This window comes from Agelaius phoeniceus, chromosome 1 (assembly GCF_051311805.1).
Source record: "Agelaius phoeniceus isolate bAgePho1 chromosome 1, bAgePho1.hap1, whole genome shotgun sequence".
In the NCBI taxonomy this organism is placed as follows: Eukaryota; Metazoa; Chordata; class Aves; order Passeriformes; family Icteridae; genus Agelaius; species Agelaius phoeniceus.
The window spans coordinates 150,473,193-150,496,230 of NC_135265.1; the positions used below are offsets into that span (position 1 = coordinate 150,473,193).

A 23,038-nucleotide genomic window follows, 5' to 3' on the forward strand; every position below is an offset into this window, starting at 1 on the left:
TTCAAAATGTGCATTGTTAACTAATACTGCAGAAATTGCAGTGTACCACTGCACAGGCTCAATTAATCAACGCATTTACATCAAATAATTAAGCAGCAGAAATGGCACTCATAATTAGTATGCACACAAAGGACTTGTAAAAAATTCTTTCATTTCCATGGATAAAAAAACACCACCAGACTATGGGATAAAAGGTATAAAAGTGAAAATAATAAATTGTTTCTTTAATTATTCTTGTCTCATTAGAATGTAACAGAAAAAAATCAAACTGGGTGAAGTCAATACACACAAAAGTTCACTTAGCAAAACTGAGCATTATACCTATAATTCTGCTGACTATAAAAAAAAAAGAACAAAACTTACTGTAGAGTATATGTGTAAGCAAACACACTCATTTAACCCTGTAACCCTGCTAAAAGACAAGGCAAAACTGCTGACCCAGAAAGGAAGCCTGAACTTGAGTGTTGACTTTGCGACAGCAGGATTTCTTCCACTTATTTTTAATTAGGCAACTTCCAATTAAAAAAAAAATGAAAAGGCCAAAATTCCATCATGTTCTTTCACATCAGCATCCCCTGGGTCACCAGCACTTGTCAGAACTTGTAAATTTTGCACAAAAGCCTCTCTGATTTGAATTACCAACAGAACTATTTCCTCATTTACCACGACCTGTCCTGTTTGCTCTTCATCTCTCAGCTCCTCACACCAGTCCTGTCCTGGGCATCCCAAGCTTTAATCCCCATGGTCCTCACACCAAGGGCAGAACAGGCTGAAAAATGCAATGTGTGAATGTGCAGAGCCCAGCTGTGCTGTCCCACACATGGGGAAGGCTGCAGCAGCCCAGCTGTGCTGTCCCACAAGGACAGAGGAGAGAATTGATCTGCTCAGACCCTCCCCAGCATCAATCTTCCCCCAGTGCACAGAATGGGGATGGGAAGGCAAGGCAGGGTGTGTGGTACAAAATGAGATATCCTGGGGCACACAACGAGATTACATCTATTACCATAAATTATGAAGTGATTTAGGCATAAATGAGGGCTGTCATGAAATTTAATTTTAATGGTTTGATAATCAAGTAAGAAACACAATAATTACCATACCTAGGGTTTTTCAATAAATTCAGATCACTGTTAGTGGCAACACTTTTTTATTCACAGACATTAATTCAATTCCCTCCAAGAGCTGTCTGCTATATTTTTCCATGTCAGAACAACCTGTTGATTACCTCATTGCTGGGATAAACAAGCTCAGATTTCCCACTGATTACATTCAAAACACTTGCACTTTGCTCACTGCAAAACTCCTTTAACAGTGCAGCTGACTGCTGCAAGAAACAGCTTTTATTCTTCTTCAAGAAATTGGAGACTCAGCTAGTCCAGAAAAAATCTCTGGAGGCTGAGCTTTCCAATAGCAGACATGAGAGAATTTGCTTCCCTCATCATCATCATCACATGTCATGTGTTCCACTGGAGAGGTGAACAAAACATGTTGATAGCACTGGGTGACATTTGAACTTAGCTGAAGACATTGCCAGCACCTCAGCACCACTCACTGCAGCCAGAACTTCCACAGAGTAACTGGGCTGACATCTTTTCATCAGGACACCAGGTCTCCAAGTGCATTTCCCTGTGGATATTGAAGTTTAAAAAAACTCCTGCAGGTGTAAAGCAGCAAAAATTAATTTGAGTTGGAATTTAGCTTTGCAATGAAGCCTAAAATTATTTTCAGGAGTTCAAGAAATGACCATCCAAAACTCTTGCTCCTCTGTTGTCTTCAATCAACCTCACAGGAAAGGGAGGACAAATGTCTTCTCCTGTCTTTTCCTTCTCTACTCCAAAGAAATCTTGGTTTTCTTCTCTCTCCATCATAATATCGTGGGAAAAAAAGACCTCAGACTAAACCATGTCACTAATTGTCCCACAATGGGATAGGAAGGAACATTTCAAGTCATGTGGAAAGCAGAGATGGGAATATGAAGTCTCTAATTAACATCTTGGGATATAGGGGAAAAAAAAAGGCTGATCCTTTCATTTGTTTGTCTGCAAAACAAGCAATGATGAAAGACAGAAAGATGAGCGAACAAAATAATCACTGAGCCCAAATTATCATTTCTGACTATAAAATGACAGGGAGCAAAATGTTTCTCTATCCTAAAATAGAGGGAGAAGAGTGTCACTTCCCAGAAACACTGCTTATATATATCTCCAAGAAGAGCTACAATGCACACAGTAAATAATCCAAATTATTGGCATAAAAAGTACAGCAAATTGTAAATTTAAGCTTTTCTGAAAGCTAAAATGATAATTTTCCCTAGTCAGCAGAATAATCTTACTGTAGAAAAACTGTAGAAAAAGCATCTATTTTCCAGATAGTCTTTTAATGGCCTAAAGGATGTCACTTTTCCTAACTAGTATAATACCAGTTTTTCCTGACATATGCAGTGTTATTGGAGCAGCTATTATTGCCCTGTCTCTAAGTTAATTGAAGCAAACTGCCTTTCAGACCTTAAAATAAAAATATTGTGCAGCATTCTACACATTTGATTCATTTTACATGAATACAAATAAGACAGAAAACAGGACAGGGTATAATATGGACCAAATAATGTGGATACTACAAAATGGATCCCAGGGACTCCTCTTGATGGGCTCAGAAAGGTTTGGCAGTGCCAGCGCTGATCTGCTGACAATCCCAGACTTTTTTTGGCATTTCTGTTCTGATCTCCTCACCCTTCCCATTGCCAGCACCATGGTCAATTGTACAGATTCATTATAAATCAAATTATATTATAGAGAGTGTTCTAATAAGTGCAGCACCCATCAGGATTCCCCATTTTCTATGGGAGCAATGAAAGAATCCCCTACAAATTCCCTCTCAGGAGGGAAAAACTTACATTCTACAGTGACCACTCAGTAATATAGAGAATGGAAGCAACACATCAAAATTTCCAAGTTATTTTACTTTCTAAGCATCCAAAGTGGGAAGCAAAAGAGGCCAGAGTAAGCAGGATGCAGCATTATCCTTCTTTGTGAGTCTGGAGACAGAGAATATGAAAACACTTAGAGTCCCCAGCAATAACAAAAGGGACAAAGAAAACAATTTCCTGCTACCTCCACTCTGTCAGGATGGGAGATTTCAAAGTGAGGGTGATGAATGGAGACAGAGTAAATTACAAAAGGAAGAGAAAATGACCAAAGCTGGCAAAAAGTCGTAATTTCAATAAAGGTAGAATGAGGCAAACATTAAGAATGAGGGCAGCATCAAAAAAGGTACAGGGGAAATGAAAGAAATAATGAACTTGATTGAAAAGCCTCTCTTGAAATATTAATCTGGTATTAATAACAATATCCAAAGGAAAAAAAAAATTCCTAAAAGGAGACTCCAAAAAAGAGGGATGTGTTGAAAAGCTTTGTATACTTGGGTTGAAAACCTTGGTTCAAAAGCAGATTCAAGGGAATGCCTGCCCTGTATTAAAAAGCAAATATCTGGAGCCAGTGCTTTAAAAAGGAAAAGATTTCTCCTTTTTTTTTCTCTTTCCTCCCCCCCCCCAAAGTGCAATAAAAGCCTTTTCCTAGGAGCAGGGAGCTTATTTTAAAGCCCAGTGTATGTTTCACCTGCTTTTCTGTAGTAGATATATTGGAATTAAAATTAAAGTTCATGCCAACATAGGAGCCATATACACAGTTTTACAATGAAAAGCACTTACCTTCAAGAAATAGATAATAAATGAGTTTAGAACCAATGGAAAACTGTGCAATTTCTAACTAACATGAAAAACGTTTTTTGCAATAAGAATAAAAATAACTTTAAGGGTTTAAATACCTGCAACACATATACAATCTCCTTTGATAAATGACTGTTTCAAAAGACTTATTGAAAGGGTTTATATCCATTACAATGTAATGATTTAAATATATTTAAATTTAAATCCATAGGAAATAAAATTCAGTCAAAGGGATGCAAAGAAATTTTATAACGTGATTTGTAGCCTAATTTCTATCTGTTATATATTGTCCCAAAAACTGGGAATGAAAAACTTCCAGGGGTTTTGAAACTACAAAAACAATGCAAAAAACCAAGAGGAATGAAGATAAAATTATAGAACAATATAGTTGGGAACAAGAATATTTTGGTGACTGTTTATAGCATTCACATTCTCTGATAAAATCCCTTCACCCAGGATTTTTCTCCTGGGAAACTGGGAAGCCTCAGAGAAAAAGGAAAACAATTCTTCTCTCATTTGCTTCTCCTGTGTTTTGCTCATGTGTAGCATGTGTTTGGAGATTGGATTCTGCTGTGAGTGTTTCACTGGATTCTGCTGTGAGTTGTTTTCACTCATTGGCCAATCAGGACCAAGCTGTGTCAGGACTCTGGAAAGAGTCACAAGTTTTCATTATTAGCTTTTTAGCATTGAGTAAGTATCTTTTCTGTATTCTTTAGTTTAGTTTAGTGTAGTATTTTTTAATATAATATAGTATTATAAAGTAATAAATTAGCCTTCTGAGAACATGGAGTCAGATTCATCATTCCTGCCTTTGTCAGGACATTCCCAGCAAATACAATAACTCTTTAGACTGCTTTTTAAAAAAGAAAAAAGGCAATTCTTTCCAAATAAAAGGAAGAAGCACTGTATGTTACTGATGGTTTTGTCCATTGCTTGGTAAAGTAAAATTCAACCTGAGTTTGAGTCAACACATTTCCACTTGGTTGTGCTTTGGGAGTCACCAAGGCAAAAAGGATTTCAAATGTGCTGCTATTTTACCTATTCTGTAATTCTTTTTGAGAGCTGCATTCCTTGCAATTAACATGGTTTGACTTTGAACTTAATATTCAGCCAGGGATTTGCAGACATCAAAACATCTCTCTTTAACCAAGTTTCTGAGCTGCAGGCCTTAAACTCTCCCAGGGAAGGGAGCAGTGCAGGGAGCCCAAAAACAAGATACCCCTTTCCACTTGTCCACATTATCACCTTTCCAGGATGAAACTGGAATTCAGATGCAATGATCACCTGAAGGAGATGAATCAGGCAGCCCTGGGCTACAGCCAGCAGCAGGAACCTGAGGCAGGTGTGTAATGGCAAATAATGGTTAATAATGAGCTGAACATCACTCTAGTAGGGTTGTAAGAATCAATACCCACAACAGCCTGCTTGATCTGAAATATATTTTCCCACAGAGACTGGAATTGCTTTTTCTTCAATTCTATTTTTCTTTCCTGGAGTTTTCTTTGTAGGAAAAGTGAGGAAATGGCTGGGGAACCACATAAAGAAAATTTAAAAGCGGGAAGGGATAACAAACTACTGAGATCACGTTTTAACACCAGGATTACATTCAGAGCACATGGAAATTACATTCAAACATTCTACAAAAGTTAAATGAGCTGTACACCTCAGTACCAACTGCTTTGTATTTCATTATTTCCAGTATCACTACATGAAGAGCCAAAATAAATTTACTTGAGATATTGCTAAAACTTAGTGATGCACCTCCAAGAAAGAAAACTTTTGTATTCTTTAACATGTGTACAATGTTTAAAAAGAACAACAGGCACCTAAATGTCATCAATTGTGTACAGGAAAACACCAGGGCTAACTCTGGGCCCCTTTGGCAGGGGCAGCACTCACCGCTGGCACTCCCCGGCGTGCAGAATTAAATCCTCATTGTTCCTGGCACTGATGGTCAGCTCATGCTCTGTGGAATTGAAGACATCAAGAAGGAGGTGGCACTGCCTGGTGCTGTTCAGATGGAGGGAAAAAAACACCTTTTCAGTGATGATATTATTGTATGTTTATCAAAATTAGTATTTATACATGGATATAAATATATATACAAAGAATACATACATTCACATAGAGGTTTTATCTCCTCCTCCAATTGTAAGAATATCCTTACAAAAACAAGCTTTTTAAAAATAGATTTTTTTTTTTTTGCTAGAGTTAAGCACAAGGGTACATCCTAAAGAGAAGCAGTCCCATGACAACTCTGCCCTGCACAGTACCAAGCCCCACAGCATTTGTTCACCTCTCTATATTCTCACTTTGCAGCTTTCACGCTCACTTCTGTGGAGAAAGCCACAGGCATTTTTCAGTTCTTTAAGCCTTCCCATAAAAAGAAAAAAAAAAGGAGTTGCATTATTAAGAGTTGCATTATTTTAAATTACCTTGACATTACCTCTTTAAGACACAAATTTGCCAGCAAAAATTTAAATTGGTTTAAGTTCATTATAAAGGAGAAATTCCATTTCCATGGCTTGTCTACAGACCAAAACAAGCTGGCAAAGGGAGCACTTAACTTGGATAGGAACTTCTCTGAGAAGAAGAACTCTCCCACCTCTGTAGGACAGGTAAACACAGGCACTTCTCACAGAAAAACTTAACATTTGTTGGCTACTATCCTTCAAATTTCCCCAGATACATTTGATAGAAATACACCAATTGCATTTCTGGTAACCTCAGAAAATCATAGTTGTAGAATAGAAATCTTACTGCAAAAGTTAATTCCAATAAACCTTTTCATTGTAATTATTATTTTTATAATAGTCACCATTCTTATTAATTATGTTAATACTAATAAAATAATAATTTATTATTTAATACAATTAAGTGTTAATATTTTCAATTATTTTATTCAAATTAAGATTCTGGAAAACTTTATTTTAATTTACAACCTTTTCTTTTTTGTGAGAATAAGCAGAAATAGCAGCATTGATGACAAAAATACAATACACATGAAAATTTATTGGAACCAGGTACCAAAATGCCAAATACTATCAGACAGCTGCAATAACACTTTACCAATCTATCTTTAATTCCAAACTTCCCAAGAGGCTACTGAACAACCCAGAAATATCCCCAAAAGGGAAGAAAGAGGAATATTGGTGAAAGTTGTCAGAGTCATCCTTCAATGTTAATGATCAAGCTACAGCTGTGTGTCTAGAGCAACCAAAAACACATATTTATATTTATGGCACAGTAGTTTACAACTGAACTGGAATGCCATTCCAAAGGCAATTAAACCCAGAGGTACAAGAGTTTAGGAACTGTTCTACTCTGAAATAGGTTCTCTGGTCCATAATACAACTCTGTTCTGAAAATCAAAGTCCCTTGCAGAGCACACAGAGGAGGAAATGTTTCACCAAGCCTTGGGTTGGGAACACTCCCAGGACAAGCCCAGGAGGTGGAGGTTGAGGTCATCAAGTGACAATAATGTCACCTGCAGCCAGGCACTGCAGGACAAGCAAGCACTGCTGGGGTCAGGATCAAGTCTCTTAGGAAAAATTAAAAAAAGCAAAAGTGGGGGTGGAGGCTGTTTTAATATATATTTTAAGAGATTTCTCTCTCTTTGTAAAACCCCAATGACTACTGAGTATAGAGGGGGATGCAGGGAGGCAGCTGAGTGCCTGAAGCAAACTTGTCAAAACTTAAGGATTTAGAAGAGATAAGGAGATGTGGCTCTTGTTAGAAACTTCCTTCCTCAGAACTCACAAGAAAGAAATAACTGGGAGGGCAGTGCTTGAGTCAGTTACCAGGAAGGAATGGAAAAGAAAAGGGGGAACAGCTTTTATTTTTTATTTATTTTTTTATCAGCTTTGACCTCATCTTTGGCAGAGACCTGTGAAGTCTCAGACAAACTCTGCCTCTACAGCAGATACAAGGTGATGGTCTGGAAGAGCAACTTCCAGTGCAGATTAGTTTTAAAAACTTCATGTGGAAGGAATTTGTTATTTCTGCCACAGCAAACCCAAACAAAAAACATTCAAGCCTCCTGCAGTATCTTATGGCAGCAAAGCCAAAGTTTTGCAAATAAAACAAATCATGCCACAAAGGACCTACACAAGCAGCTGCCTTTCAGGACTAAACAACATTGATTTTAAAAATTCCCAAATAGGAATTCTTGAAAATTATTCATCACCACGACATTTATTTCCTCCTGTTCCAACACTACACAAAATAGACATATAGGAAAAAAATCATTCTTTCCTTGTAATTTTAAGTAAATTCTCAAGGGAAATCTTTAGGTAAAAAAATATAAAACTTGAAGTTACAGAATTATTACAGTACCTTGAAAACTTAGAAGAAAAAGATATTAGTGTGAAATAATGGAAAGTAACGTTAAGACTGTAGGAAAAGGTAGCACTAGATCTTCAGAATAAATACAGGACGTTATCAAAGAGACTATTACAGCAATGAAAACCAAACACAATTAAAGATTAATTTTATTTTTTTTTATTAAAACAGGAAGCTTCAAACAGAAGCTCCATCCAAGTAAGGAAACCAAGAAAGCATCAGCTGTGGAAAATCAGATGTAATGCCAAAAGAAAATTTTAAAAAAAGGAAAAAAGAAACTGTGACATTCTTAAAGAACAATTTGCTGAAGATCTGAGAACTAGCAGAAAGTTTTTTCCTTTATTTTTTCTTTAACATCCTGCAATCAGTAGGACTGTGTAGAACTCATGATGCTGAGTTAGGAAAGTTCCAGGAAAACAAAGAATTAACAAGAAAGCCAAAAATTAGTATCAATTTTTCCTCCAGCAGAACATACAGAAGGCCATCCTTTGAAAGACAGGAATTAAAGAACTTATTTCAGTGTCAGTAAAGGAGATTTAAGAGGCAAATCATATTCATGCAAGTTTGATAAAGGAACTCCAGTAAGATTTTGCTGAATTCCTACATTTAAGTGCAGACAGAAATGTGTTGCTTAAACCAAGCTCTTTACCAGAAAATTTCAAACATCAAATTGTTTTAAGGATTTGAAGGCAATTGACCAAATTTCAGACCACTTGTGCTGACCTCAACACTATGTAAATCAGTTTTTTCTAAAATCTGCCAGCTTACAAAAAAACCCTTAAACCACTCAAAATAATAATAAAGTTGATTACATTATAAACCATAATGCCCTACTGACATGTTTGGCAGAGAAACCCCAGTCCTAAGCCACAGATTTCTGGAACTGGGAAAGACTTGCCCATATACACACAATTTCTTCTCCCTTGCCCAAACTATCCACCACCATGTAATAATAGTTTACACTAAATATTTATTTGGTGGAGGAGGGTGGAATTTGAGTCCTCTAAGTTTAGTTAAGTAGGTGTTAGCTACCATTCATCCCAGAGAAGGCAGAGAACAGCATCCCCCAACAGTTCCAACATTCTGAAGTGTCACCAGTGGCTTCCCAGTCTTTTTTAGGGGTCATTATTCGTAACCAGCCCCTTTTGAAGGTTTGGGATGAACACATGCAGAATAAATCAGTTTCTGCTTGGGTGGGGTGGGTTGGTGGTTTAGGATGGTGTCAGACACACAACATGAAACCATCACCAGCTGTGCTGGACCAGGAACAGACACCAGGATACAGAACAAAAGTTCATGAGAGGGTTTGACTCCTCTTCCCATCTAATGGGAAGGAAGGAAGTCTGGTCCAAAAGCTCAGCCTACCAAAAAATCACAGCACTCAAAAAATTTTCCCATTTTAATAATCTTCCTGATTTGTTCATGATGCTTGCTTTTGAAAAATTTTCCATAGATGTCATGTTCAAGATTTTCTTTCACGAGTAACACAAAACTGCAGAAGGTTCTAGAGGTAAAACACTAGAATTAGGAGGAAATATTTTCAGCAGACTGAAAATATCTGAACACCTCAGAATTACAAATTTAAGTCAATGCTGATATCAAAAAACAATTAAGAAATCTTTTTTTTAATTGAAAATTGAGTTAGTTCAACAATGTCTTAGAGATTTAGTGTATAAATGAATTTCTCTTATCATCTACTGTAGAATTGAGAACACAGCACAAGCAAAAGTTAGCAGCACAATGAATCATGCTGTATTTTTAAAATCTTACAATGCCAGTTATGGTTCCAAAAACAGTCACAAAACTGGGGCCATGGGAACTTTAGGCAAGTGACAATGACACTGTGATCTAAAAATCTCTTTCAGGAGGATTGTGATTACTTGAAATGACAGCTGAGGATATTCTTCAGTAACACTGAACACAGAATTAAACCCCAAATGCAGCTGCAATGATGGCTCACTTCAGTGAACAATCTCTGCAGTTCTGTCTCCAGCTTAGTTTAAAAGTCACTTTAAACAAGAAATTCTCAGGAGGGCTGGCAAGTTTTCTGCATCCTGACTCATCTCCCTTTCCCATCAACTGAAGTCATGGAGTATTTTCAGATCCACTTTTTTTTTTTCTTTTCTTTTCTTTGAGCAGCCATTGCTACACAATGAGCAATGGGAGAAGAGAAGGGAAGAGAAGCTTTGGCTCTGGTGACAATGGTGTGACAGATGACAACCCTGTTCTCCAAAATCCACTGACCAGCACAAAGAGCTGCACAGCAGAACAATGATCTACACCACCTTTGTTGATGCTCTTGTGTCTTCAGTATGGTCTCTTTAATTTTTAATAAATTATCTAAAAATGGACTTCTCAGTACTAACTTCAGATGATTAAGTCAGATTCTCCACCTTACTGGCAAAAGGCCTTTCCACAAATTCCAAGAAGAGTCCTCATCTGACTTCTCCCAATTGTAAACCTTTTCACTTATGCTAAATATTCCCAGCACATCTATAAATATTTGCAGATATATGTTCTGACATCTTCATGTGTCAAACCATACATATTTAACATCTGGACCTCAAAAATCAATTCTCTCAATCTGCAAGCTGCTTTCTGCTGCTCTTTCATGAACCCACTGCAATGTTACACCATTAGCAGAAGTTAAATACCTCTGATTACCAAGATAATTTAACTATTGGGTGTAACCTCCCACATGCCATGAGTTACCACTCAGTAGAATCTATATTGAGCTCAATAGTGTATAAATAAGGAATATATTTTAGAATGACATCCGCTCCTGCGAACATTAATATAAATCCATTGCTTGACAGATTTTACTAATGATTTGTCAGTTTAATTGCACCAAATGAGAGCTTTATTTGCTTTATTTAGTTGAATTTGCCTGGTTCCCATTTTGACTGACTTTTATTATTAATATTTTTCATTAACAAAACAGTGTATTTAATATAATTATATTCTCCATGTAAAAACATCAGATCAATTTAAACAGGTCATCTTAGTCCTCCTCCAAACCAAACATCTTGCTCTTCAAGCACCCAAACAAGAGAGGTTTTCCTCCCCTTTTCAAAGCTCTATGACATTTTGAACACCAAAATATTAAGAGAAGACTATAAGCAGCTGCCTATCAGTAGGTGACTGATTCTCATCCTGAATGCAGCAAATGGGAACATTTAATTTAAAAATCTGACTATACAAAACCAATAAGGGTTTCAGAAACTACTACATAACTTTTTTTTATCATATAACAAAGTCTGTTAGAGCACAACTGAAGAAACAATGCTGTTTACTCTTTCCCTTGGACAATTTGTAAACATACAATAATCAGGATTTTTGATCCAGACCTCACATGTTGCAATTTATAGTAGTGAAAACAGGGGCAACCTTGGAAACTGGAATGGAAATTCTAATAATTATGTCTGATTTCATTAAGCCTCAAAGTTATACTCACCACAGCCAAGACTTCTCTGTCTCCAAACCCTCAGTGAAACCAAAAAACAGCATCCTAACTTTAAATACAGAACATGAGAAATCTCTAGGAGCACACTGCAGACCCTGCTATGAACTGATGTCTGATGAACAAAACCAAATCATTTCATCTAAGGATGTACATTAATGATACAATGGACAATTACCTTGGACCTACAGTTAGATGAACTGGCACTTTGAATTTAACAGTGTCAGACCTGATTTAAACCCAAGAACAGAGTCTAAGGCTCAGCACTTGCCAGAAGAGATCTGCAGCTGATGTCTCAGCAGCTGTATGGTGGCTTTAAGATAGAAAGGAAAGTATTCTGCCCCACAAAAAAAATTTAAAGATTAAAAATCTTATCATCTTGAATTTGTAGAATTTACAGGTAAGAGTATTATTATATATCTGGATTCCCAATTTAACTTAAAAGTGAAGACACCATCCCTGAGGATTGACTTCATCTACAAATTCAGACTGTCTCACCACATTTGTAGTAAGCAAGATCAACTTTTTCTGGCCTTTGTAGGCTCTTGTTTAAGACACCTTTGTACTGATGGCACAGTGGCAAGGAAAACAAGGGGACCAGCAGGTACCTCACAGTGGGCAGAGCACATTACTTGAATTCTTATCAGACTTGCAGTATTTTTTCTGGCATTTTTCATGCTCTTTTATAAAGGCAATAAGGAAGGACATTCAGTGCCCATGAAAACTGGCAGATAACACACCTGAGAGAAACAAGAGTTATAAAGAAGATTGTTCAAGACAACCTAGATAAGTTTCAACAGCAGACTTAGAGCTAACAGGATACCAAAATGAGGAAAAGAGTCACCCAAAACTACCAACAGAATGTTTCCTTACACTGAACCATCTGCAATCCATCTCCAGTGGCAGTTCAGGGTTAGACCATGGGATCCCCAGGGGCAGCCTGGAACCTGCTGGGAACTGCACTGCCTGGAGGCCTGGGAGCACAGCAGGGTTTGGGGCTGAGCCCTGGTGTGCAATCAATTAATGTGGTAAGGCAGGAGATAATTAGGACAATTTTACTATATAGATGTATCTGCACTTTGTGGTAAATAAGTGGTTCAACAAGTAGATCCCTGAAGTTCTTCAAGATTTCATTGAGCTGCAGGACAGAGTGGGAGAACTTTCAACATTAATTCCTTATCCCTTATACCCCATTCCAGGGCATTCCTGATGATGCTCCTGGGATGGTCCCCTCCCTGCACACACCAGCAAGCAGAGCCAAGGATCAGAGGGAACGTGCCCAGAGGGATATTTCCCAGCACAAGGCTGCTCTGCCAGCCCCTTTGGGTGCAGGCAGCTGAGGGAGCATGGGGTGACACCTAGGGAAGGACCTGGGAGCAGATGAGGGGCTCCTCTAGGATGTTCTGTCAGTTCTTCACTGACACAGCATCCTCTGTACCAACAGCAGGGCTGAGATCTGACCCAGAACTGGGTTGGAAGAGCAGAGATCTGGACCAGAATTGGGTGGTGGAAGAGCTGAGATCTGGACCAGAACTGGGTGGGGGCAGAGCAGAGATCTGGAACAGAATTGGGTGGTGGAAGAGCAGAGATCTGGACCAGAATTGGGTGGTGGAAGAGCAGAGATCTGGATCAGAATTGAAAGCGAGCAGAGCAGAGATCTGGACCAGAATTGGGTGGGGGCAGAGCAGAGATCTGGACCAGAATTGAGTGTTGGAAGAGCAGAGACCTGAAACAGAACTGGGCGTTGGAAGAGCAGAGATCTGGAATAGAATTGGGTGGTGGAAGAGCAGAGATCTGGAACAGAATTGGGTGGTGGAAGAGCAGAGATCTGGACCAGAATTGAGAGTGAGCAGAGCAGAGATCTGGACCAGAATTGGGTGTTGGAAGAGCAGAGATCTTAAGCAGAATTGTGTGTTGGAAGAGCAGAGATCTGAAACAGAACTGGGTGTTGGAAGAGCAGAGATCTGGATCAGAATTGAGAGTGAGCACAGCAGAGATCTGGACCAGAATTGGGTGTTGGAAGAACAGAGATCTTAAGCAGAATTGGGTGGGGGCAGAGCAGAGATCTGGACCAGAATTGAGAGTGAGCAGAGCAGAGATTTTAAGCAGAATTGGGTGTTGGAAGAGCAGAGATCTGAACCAGAACTGGGTGTTGGAAGAGCAGAGACCTGGACCAGAATTGAGAGTGAGCAGAGATCTGGACCAGAATTGGGTGGGGACAGAGCAGAGATCTGGACCAGAATTGGGTGGGGGCAGAGCAGAGATGTGACCCAGGCACTGCAGTGTCCCAAGGGCTGCATCCACCCCATTTCCACCCCCCAGAGCAGAACAGACAAAGGTTAAAAGGATCTGTTGTCATGACTAAATAACTGAAGATATATTTGAGGTGTGGTTAATGAAGCTTCTCCCCATGAGGCAGAAGTTGTGCATGAGTGGAAGATATAATTTTGCTTAGATATTTAAAAAACAAAAGCCAAGCCCAAATCCCCAGTTATTTCAGTGATATTTCCCATGCACTTCTGCTCCAGAAGCTAAATAGAAGAAATACCAATTAAGTTTGGAAGACTTCTGCATAAACCAGAATCTTTATGCTACAATGGGGGGAGAAGTGTTTTCATTAACATTTTTCCTGAGGTTTTTTCACTAAAGGCCTAAGGGAAGAATCAATGCTCAGAGTCTTTTTAGTTTGATTTGACTTTTTAAGCCCAGGAGTTAGTAAGCTAATGTTTCTTACTTTTGTGGAGGCAAAAATGTAAAATAAAAACAATAAAATGAAAAAGGAAAGGAAAAAAATTAATCCAGATAATGAAAGCAATGATAACTTCCATTCTGAAATGACAGCTAAAGAGGCAAATTATAAAATACAATTTCTTGTAATGACTAAACAAAAATAGCTCAGCACCTCAGACAGTACTTAAGCAATGAAGTCTCAGTTGTAAACCAAAAGGAAATCAGATTTGAGTTTTTACAAGAGCAAGTAAAAGTAAAAAAAACATAATTATAATTTGCTGTCATTGTGTCTCAGATATTGGCAGAGATTATCAACAATAAAAAGCAAATTTTGTTTCCTCTATGACAGGTCTGGCAAGAAAACATTTCTGAGAGCCCTGTAAATATTACAGTTTTTTTCTCTAACTCAGTAAAGCTTTTAAGCACCCTGAAAAGCAGCCACATCTTTAACTACATCTCCAACCATGAAATCACAGAAAGTTTCCATGACTTAACTGATCTGAGTTGTGAACAAGCAAAGGAGGAAGGAAACACGAGGTGAGATGAACTGGAGCCACCAGCTGCCACATGATGAGGGGAACTGTCCTGCTAACCCAGAAACTCTGAATTACCTCTGTGTGTAAGGATTTCAGGATTAAATGCCTGCCCCACATCAAGAACTCCAGAGAGCAGATGGACAAGGCAGAGGTGGGATAACTTTGGCCTACACAAAACACAGCTGGGGAAGCCAAGCACAAAAAGCCAAAATCCCAACAAGGGAGAGTCAAATAAAAGCATCAGGTTGCATTTGAAGCTTTTGTGGAAGGTTTGCAGCTTCACTCCCAATCCACCCTATAAGGAGTTGCAGTGAACCACAGAGCAGTCTGTCCACTAAAAATATACATTTTGACAGTATGGAGAGCTTTTTTGACACTGAATGAAGGGAACTAGGCATTCAAATAATAAATGAAATCTGGTTATTTTAACCTCTATAATGAGTCTTCTTGAAAACTATTTTTAGCTGATGCTGTGGTACTTCCAGGTTGTTCAAGAGAGATCACTTATTCACTCTTGAAAACCTTTCAAAGGCTGAAGAATGTGCCATTGCAGGGATGAAACTGAACATCATTAAAAAGGCACCCAGAATTTTGCAAACAGTTGTTCTGGATACTGTGTTCTGACTTTGCCAAGCAGCATCAGATTTGCTTTACTTGAGCAATTTCTAAAATAATAAAACCATGTTATGTTACACTTTCAAGCAGCAAAATGCTCAAGAAATTTGCTTACCAATAGAACCATATGGTTTCATAAGAGCTGGACACAAATGACTCATTAAAAATAATCTTGTTTGTCTCATTTTTGAACATTTTCTTAAAAAAAAAACTATTGCAGAGTTTCAGTACCTTTCCCTAACTTAAAATTCCCTTGCTATCTGCAAAGGTCATTATTTGCTGTATCCCCTGTGGGGAAGAACAGGATCCCATCCCTCTTGGCAGTGTCATGATTAAAAACTCAACCCCCTTGTCAGTCATCTTCCCTTCAGCAGGAGCAGAAGTTGCTTTAAACATATGTTTTAGCAAAAATCCCATCTTACCACTCTTCTTGCTCCAGACTCTAACAACTTTTCTGCATGTTCAAGCCTAAAAACTTTCCCTGGATGCTTTAATTCTTCTGCTCATAGCCTTATTTTTCAGGCTATGTTGCTGCCACAGCTGTCCATCTACCTTTGGACATTTCTGCCATGGTATGATACTGGGGACTCAATGCTTTCCTTTGAAAATGAAATATTCACCCAGTATCTCCTAGACTGGCATTTCCTTCTTGTCCATCTTTAAATTTCTGAAGTTTTTCATGAAAGGGTCCCAGGCCCAGCAGGAATTTCTTGGATCAATTAAGTTCCCTCTCAACTATTATTATTATTGGTGTTGCATACATAACTGCACTGAAATAATCTCAGAATTCAATCAAACCAAATTCTTGCTCCCATTGTGCAAAGAGGGTTTTTTACAATAATCCTACTAATTATTAAAACTGATTGCATTCAGTGGCTGATAAATTTTATTCAAAAAGATTTTCATTATCACAGCATTTGACCACCATCAAGTGTTGCCTTGATTTTAATATTCACTATGGCATGTGAAACTACTCTGTGGTTTCCAGGAGAAAACAAACAGCAGAGGAGAGTCTGGTCACAATTTATTTGTCACATTATTCGCACCTGCATTTTCAGTAAGATTCTGTTATAAAAACTCCCAACTCTGTTATACACAACACACCACAACTGCTAAGAGATACAGAAAAAGTCATCAAATTGTACAATAAACATGAGATTTCCAGGCCCTGCTAAAATACATCATCATGAGAAAACATCTGAACCTCAGAAGCTGCTGAATGCCCATGAATTACTTCAGTAAACTCCTAAATGAGCAATTTTGAAAATTTCTTCACATCATTCTTTACCTACATGCTACTGATGATACTAAAAATGTTTCCAATATGGTCTTTAAGTTATATTCAATGGAACAGAGACAATGAGTGAAAATTCAGGAGTCAGGGCAAGGCTCACCTTGTGGCTGGCAGGGTACTGATGCGAGTGAAGAAAACAGAGGGCTCCACCTCCACGTGGAGACCCAGGGCAAGGTTCCTGTAGTATCCTTCAGCATGTCCTGGCCCACCAGAGTACTTGAAGTTCAGAATGGCTTCCAGTGTCTAGAGGAATAAAAGTCAATTCCTTGTTAGCTATTTTTCACTACCGTGCATTTCACAAGTTCAATTAAATTAGGCCACAGAAGTGATTTGCAAATTTGCTTTCCTAACCCATCTATTCTGTTATCTCAGGAAAAAAAGGCAATCTAACAAATAACTGCAGCTTAGGCAAACAGTTGCTTAATCCTTTGGAAAACTAAAGAGTGCAGCACAAAGTCAGCTGGACTTCCCTTTACATAACTCCTCTCCATATCACATTCAACACCAAAAAAATGAAAAAAGTTGCTTAAAAGAGTTAGGGTTTATTCAATGCTGCACTCCTTCATTCTCTTCAAAAATATTCACCACTTCACTATCTAATCAAATGGAAAAGCTTCAAAGTTGGGGGGCAGATAAAGATTCTACAAAGCTAAAAGAATCTGGTCTCTCATTCTCATGTCCATGAACTAACAGATTGGAGCAACAGCTAACTGCATGCACCTTGTCTTTGTGTTCATTTTAGAGGAAATGGCTGGCTAGTAAATATTTAAAATGATTCTCTAGCATGAGCCTTCTGCACTCATTGCTCTCAGCAGCACTGAGCCTTTACTTTTGTGAGGAAATTTGGGGCTTTGTGCCTCTCCCCTCGATGACCAGCATGGGAGCAGCTTCCCAGCACAGCCCCCACGTCATCATCAGTGCTCAAACCCAGAACAACCCTTTGATTGATCCAAAAAGATTATTCACCACCTCCTCTTTCATTATGTCCCTGAAATATGATTTGATGGAAGCAGGGTGAGAATTTGGGAAATGTCACTGGATTTTTTTTTATTTTCTCAGTTTTTATCCTGGTCCTCAGGCAGCTGCTACTGCCACACCTCAGAGCAAGGACAGAGGCAGTGCCAGCCCTGCAGCCTGACATGGACATCACATATGATGCTGAAACCTGTATCTGGAAGGAAAGACACTTCTTAAAAGGCTTTAGAAACAACACCCATTTCGCCTTTGTTTGGCTTTTAGCTCATTCTTTATTAAAAAAAAAAGGCAAAAAATGCCAAACTTCAAGTCAACAACTTATCCAGCAAATCTATTTATCAGACACCATCAAGCCTCAGAAAGGTAAAAGCACTCTGCCTTTCAACAGAAGATTCACAAAAAATTTATGAGACCTGTTATTTTTTATCAAGAGCTCTAAGGGACAATCTAAGGATTTTTCAACTCGAAAAAAAACTCCATTTCTGTTTGATACCATTCTGTTTATAAGTCTGGCTGAAGGAAAAGAAACAGAGATAGAATCATTTTCCTAAAATAACCACAGTCCAGTGATTTAAAGAATACCAAAATCAAGAGTTTAATGTTCTGCTGCATGTGTGCACTTAACTGTTCTGCCTATTTCCAACTCGCTTTTAAGTGGAATAATTTTAATTCTTAATTTAGTTTCATTAAAATTCATGAGAGCCACCTTACAATACAAATAAAACCCTTGACTGGGCACTCTGGACATACCCATCTACTCTGTTTATGTCAATTCCTAATTTGTACTTAATGAACTCAAGTTTATGTTATGTCAGAAGAGCTAATCAATATTAAACACAAAAATAAAAAAGCACAAACCCATTCAAAATATACTTCATCCTAATTAACCAGCTGGACCATTTCATAAAAATCAGAGCCAGGCTCTGTAAGTACAGGGATCTGACACTACTTATGTTGCAATGTGAGAATGGACTTCAATTTCAATTAGGGCATGGTGAAAACTCTGTGCATGTTCTGCATTATTGCTGTAATGTCCACAGAGTCCTGCTGGGAAAAGCTCCATGGTTCCCTCTGCACAGGACCATGGAAAAAAGCTGCTTAACAGGACCAGCCCTGTGTCATTCCAGGTAAACACACAACAGATTTCAGCTTGAAAGGTCACAGAGCATCACTATTCCAGATTCAAACTCCTTTCCATCCTAGACCAAGTGAAAAACCTCCAGAAAAAAGGTTAAAACCACAACCATTATGTGCCACTGATGAGCAGGAGGGTTTAAGGGCACCATCATAATTTTGGTCCTTGTTGCAGTGAGGAATTTGTGGGGGAAATCCTGCTGATGATGCTGTGTGTGAAATCCCACTGGCAAGAACAAGGAAAAGGAAACCCAACCATCTTCTGTTAATCCAGACAGCAGCAGGACATCCCTTCCCACCCAGAATGTGAGATCTAACTGGGCACAGTAAAGACTGAGGAGACAGGAGATTCTGACAACTGCAGAGCTCCCAAACCTCTGTTCTTTCTCTGGCCATGATGGTTTGCAGGTGTCTATGAATGTGCATGTGCACACAAAGAAAAAACATCAGGCACACTTCACATCAGGACTGTAGATGGATGTGCAGGGGAGGAGCATGACAGAAGGAAATAATTTTTTTTCAGGAGCCTTCAGGTGGTTAGAGAAAGTTTCATTGCTTAGGATTTATGTAATATGACCAGAAAAAAATATTTTAAAAACCCCACAACAACTACAACAAAATTCAATCTCCTTTAAAACCTCAAATATTACTTCACCTATAATATGAAAGATTTATTTTCTATCTCAGTGATAGAAAAAGAAAATCCTACACTTTCATAAACCTACAAATTTCAAATAATTTACCACTCCCTCCCACAGCACCTGCAGAGAATGGCCCAAATGCTACGGCCCCCAATTTAAATAATGTTGTACCCTGACTCCTTGTGAAACCTGCAGAAATCACAGCCTGAGCTGCAGATTCTCTTCATCCTTACAAACCCAAATAGCATCACTTAGAATTCTCCAAATTGCATCACTGCAGACTGAAAATGAGATGGCAGAATGTGAACACCATTCTTCCTGTAGACTATTTATAAAAAACAAAAGGAAGGAAGGAGAGAGTGCACCAGGCTTTCAGGGCAGGCAGGAAAAGAATATTGATAACTGTTGAACACATCTGAAATTCAGAAACCTGTGGACTTTGGGGGATTCTTGTTTTTAAGGCAGAGCTCCATTCTGGAAACTCAACAGTAAATATTTACTGTGATGGCTTTGGCTTGATAAATTTTTTTATGATTTCATTGGTCCTTCCTTCTATTGATGAAGAAAAGGAAACAAAAATGTTTCTGCATCTAAATTCCAAATGAGAGATTCTTAATCAACAGCACCCACTATCAATGACACCTACCAGAAACATTCTGCAGATAAACTATCCAAAATTGCTGGTTTGGTTTTTCATGCATTTTTTCCTCAATGTATTTTCAGCTGGCACCAGTTTGTTGACTCATAATAAAATTTAAAGCAAAGTTAGAAAGGAACTGAGGTTTGATGCCACAAATGAAAAGCAACCATTGGGAACTAAAGTTTCCTCACTCACTGGCACCAGTCAGTTCCCACCTGCCAACACCTCAGTGGTGACTCTGAGCAGCAACACCTCTAATACTGATTTGTAATTGCCAATTTAATTGCAATCCACAGCTCAGAACAACTATTTCTGCTGAACTACTTCCACAGTACTTCCTCCACAGAAGCAAAATCAAATCTAAAGAGAATTTCCACCTAATTCTATAGATTATTGCTACTCATGCAGAAGCTGGAATGTTACTGAGAACAGAAAAGTCCAAAACAGACAATGACAAATTAAATAGAGAAATGAATGGGGGGAAAGCTGTGTGAAGGGCATTTCTTGTGCTGGCAAGTGAAATATGGTGCTCAGCCCTTTCTCTCAACTGAGGGATGGTTGACTGAATCCCAGACACAAGAAAATTTGTCCCCCAAAAAAGTGCTCAGACTTCTGTGTGGCAAATAATAAAATTTTAGCTGAAGAATTATCTTAGACGAAGAACATGTTCAGGAACTATAAATCAAGGATATAAGGGCCCACCTGCAGAGATGCAATCATTATATTCTCTTTGTAAAGGAAAATAAAACTTCCATAGAAGAACACAAAGCATCATCATCATTTGTGAGCAAGGCTCATATTCACTGTGTTTCCAGGTCTTCTCTAAATTCCCTTAGTACAGTAAAAATGACACTAAGTAGATCTCAGCCCTTAATAGAAGATGAAATGTCAGTGCTACAGGCAGTTTGCTCCCAAGGAGCTGCAGATGCTGACTGCAATGACTGAAGAAATACCAGACTGTAGCACTACAGACTCCTCCTTAAATCCACAACATTTAAAAACTAAGGGAAAGAAATAGTATGAAGACCAGACTCAAAAATATACAAATTCAGCACATAATCTTTCCATTTTAGCTTCTGAATGGCTTCTAGAATGCAATTCTCATAAATGAGTATAATTTCTTATGCAATTAGGGCTTGAAATTTGAAAAAATAATTTATTCTAGGTGTGTACCCTTTCAATACACCTTCCTTTGGAAAAAAAAAAATACAGATTACTTGCCCATGAGATTTATTCCCAAATCCTATCCTACTCCTGATTCCCATTAGCAGCTCTGGCTCCACACATTCCTCAGTGTTCAGCCAACTTTTCTGACTTTAGCCCCTTTTCTCACCTGTTGCCTTGTGTTTTCTGGTTTGGGTGTGGGATTTTTTTTCCTTAACCTTACCCTAAACCCCAATTTTGTTAAGTTCTCTCTGCCTCCCTCCCTCATTCCTCTTCTTCCCTGACCATTCCACTCTCATTCTCAACTCTGAGCCACAATCAGTAAAATCTCTTCAGTAAAAAGAAAGAAATAAAACTTTGCTACTTCATCAGTTCCATTTCACAAAAGGCACCAGAGGATCTGTCTCACCAAAATGAATTTCTCCATTTCTTCTGCTGGGTGCAATGTTGAAAATCTTGAAAGAGCTTTATGTAAATAAACCATGGATCAGGAATTTCAGCTGCCTAGCTGTAACTAATTAAATGATCTGGCAGTAACGAGGAGAAAGTGAGTTTCTCTAATTAACCACATTCTTTTCAAGGGCAGCAGGTGACCCTGACAATGCTCAAGCTCCTGACATCAGCAGAGATGTCCCCAAAAACGTGCAGATCTGGATCAACCTCAAAAAGTCCTGCAAGCTTTTAATCCAAGCACGTGGGATACGCTGGTCCAGGAACATGTTTCAGATACAAATACAGGGCATGGACACAGCTGAATCTTTCTTTTTAAGGAAAAGGCTAAAAAGTGAGCATTGGGAAGGAAATGGAGATGCCTAAATAGCTGAAACCAAGGAAGATGAGACTCAAATACATCAAGCTTCCACTTTGGAGCAATTTGTGAACACAAGGACTGTGTCTATGTTTAGCACTGAGCTCCAAACCCAGTCCTGGCATTTGGAAATGCACACAGCTCTGCCTGTGTATTCATCTGGCTATCAAAATTAATATAGATTAGCACTTTCTTGAGCTTCATTTACAATTGTCTAACAAAAGAATTCCTGTCATTTTTGCTTCTCCCTCTCATCACTGAATCTACAGCCCTTGGTTCCACATGGTAACCTGACAAAGAATAAAGTCTATATAAAAAAAGAGGCTTAAAGGATGATTTTGTGTAAAAAGAATGAGGCTTAATAGCAGTGTTGGGAGAAGCAAGTGGTGCCTCTATGTCCATGGGCTGAATTTCCTCCTGCCCACTTGCTCTCAGGAGGACAAATGGAAAAAAAACCACACTCCCACACTGCTGAAGAGGAAAGGCAGAGATACTTCTGGATACCTTCAAATCCTATAATTCTACTTGGGAGGACAAAAATCTCCAATCTAATAGGAAAAAAAAAATCTGCCAGTTAAATGACAGAAGTATTTATTCCTTCTTTATTCATCCCCAAGAACAGCACTGCTGGAATCTGGGGTTTGAAATCTGCCCAACTCCTTAGCATGGAGTCTCTGGTCCCAGCTTCCTGAAGAACTTGGATGCTGATATCCTCAAAGGGTTAATTCAAGGTGAGTATTGTTTCAAAATTGAAAACAAATTGGTTCTCTCTAATGTCTTTAGTGTCTGCCACAATCTTAGGCTGTCATGAAAGGTCCATGTTAATAAATGAAGGTAAGAATTTGAACATGTCAACAAATGTTTATAAAGTTTTCTGCCTGTAGAAAACACTACCTCATTATTATTATTATTATTATTAAAAAGTAATAATAACTTGAATTTTTACATGAAAATAATTGGTGGGATAAAGTGCACA

The 23,038-nt window shown here is 38.5% G+C and overlaps 1 protein-coding gene across 5 annotated transcripts in view; it reads right to left on the bottom strand.

Annotated features, from left to right (window-relative positions):
• TRAPPC9 (trafficking protein particle complex subunit 9) overlaps positions 1-23,038 on the bottom strand; it is a 447,139-nt gene that overhangs the window by 283,518 nt on the left and 140,583 nt on the right. For all 5 annotated transcript variants that reach the window (XM_077189358.1, XM_077189354.1, XM_077189371.1 and 2 more), the window contains 2 exons: positions 16,801-16,943; positions 5,624-5,734 (listed from right to left, as the gene is read on the bottom strand). In XM_077189358.1, the coding sequence (XP_077045473.1) occupies positions 5,624-5,734; positions 16,801-16,943 (254 nt within the window). The remainder of the gene's footprint in view (positions 1-5,623; positions 5,735-16,800; positions 16,944-23,038) is intronic.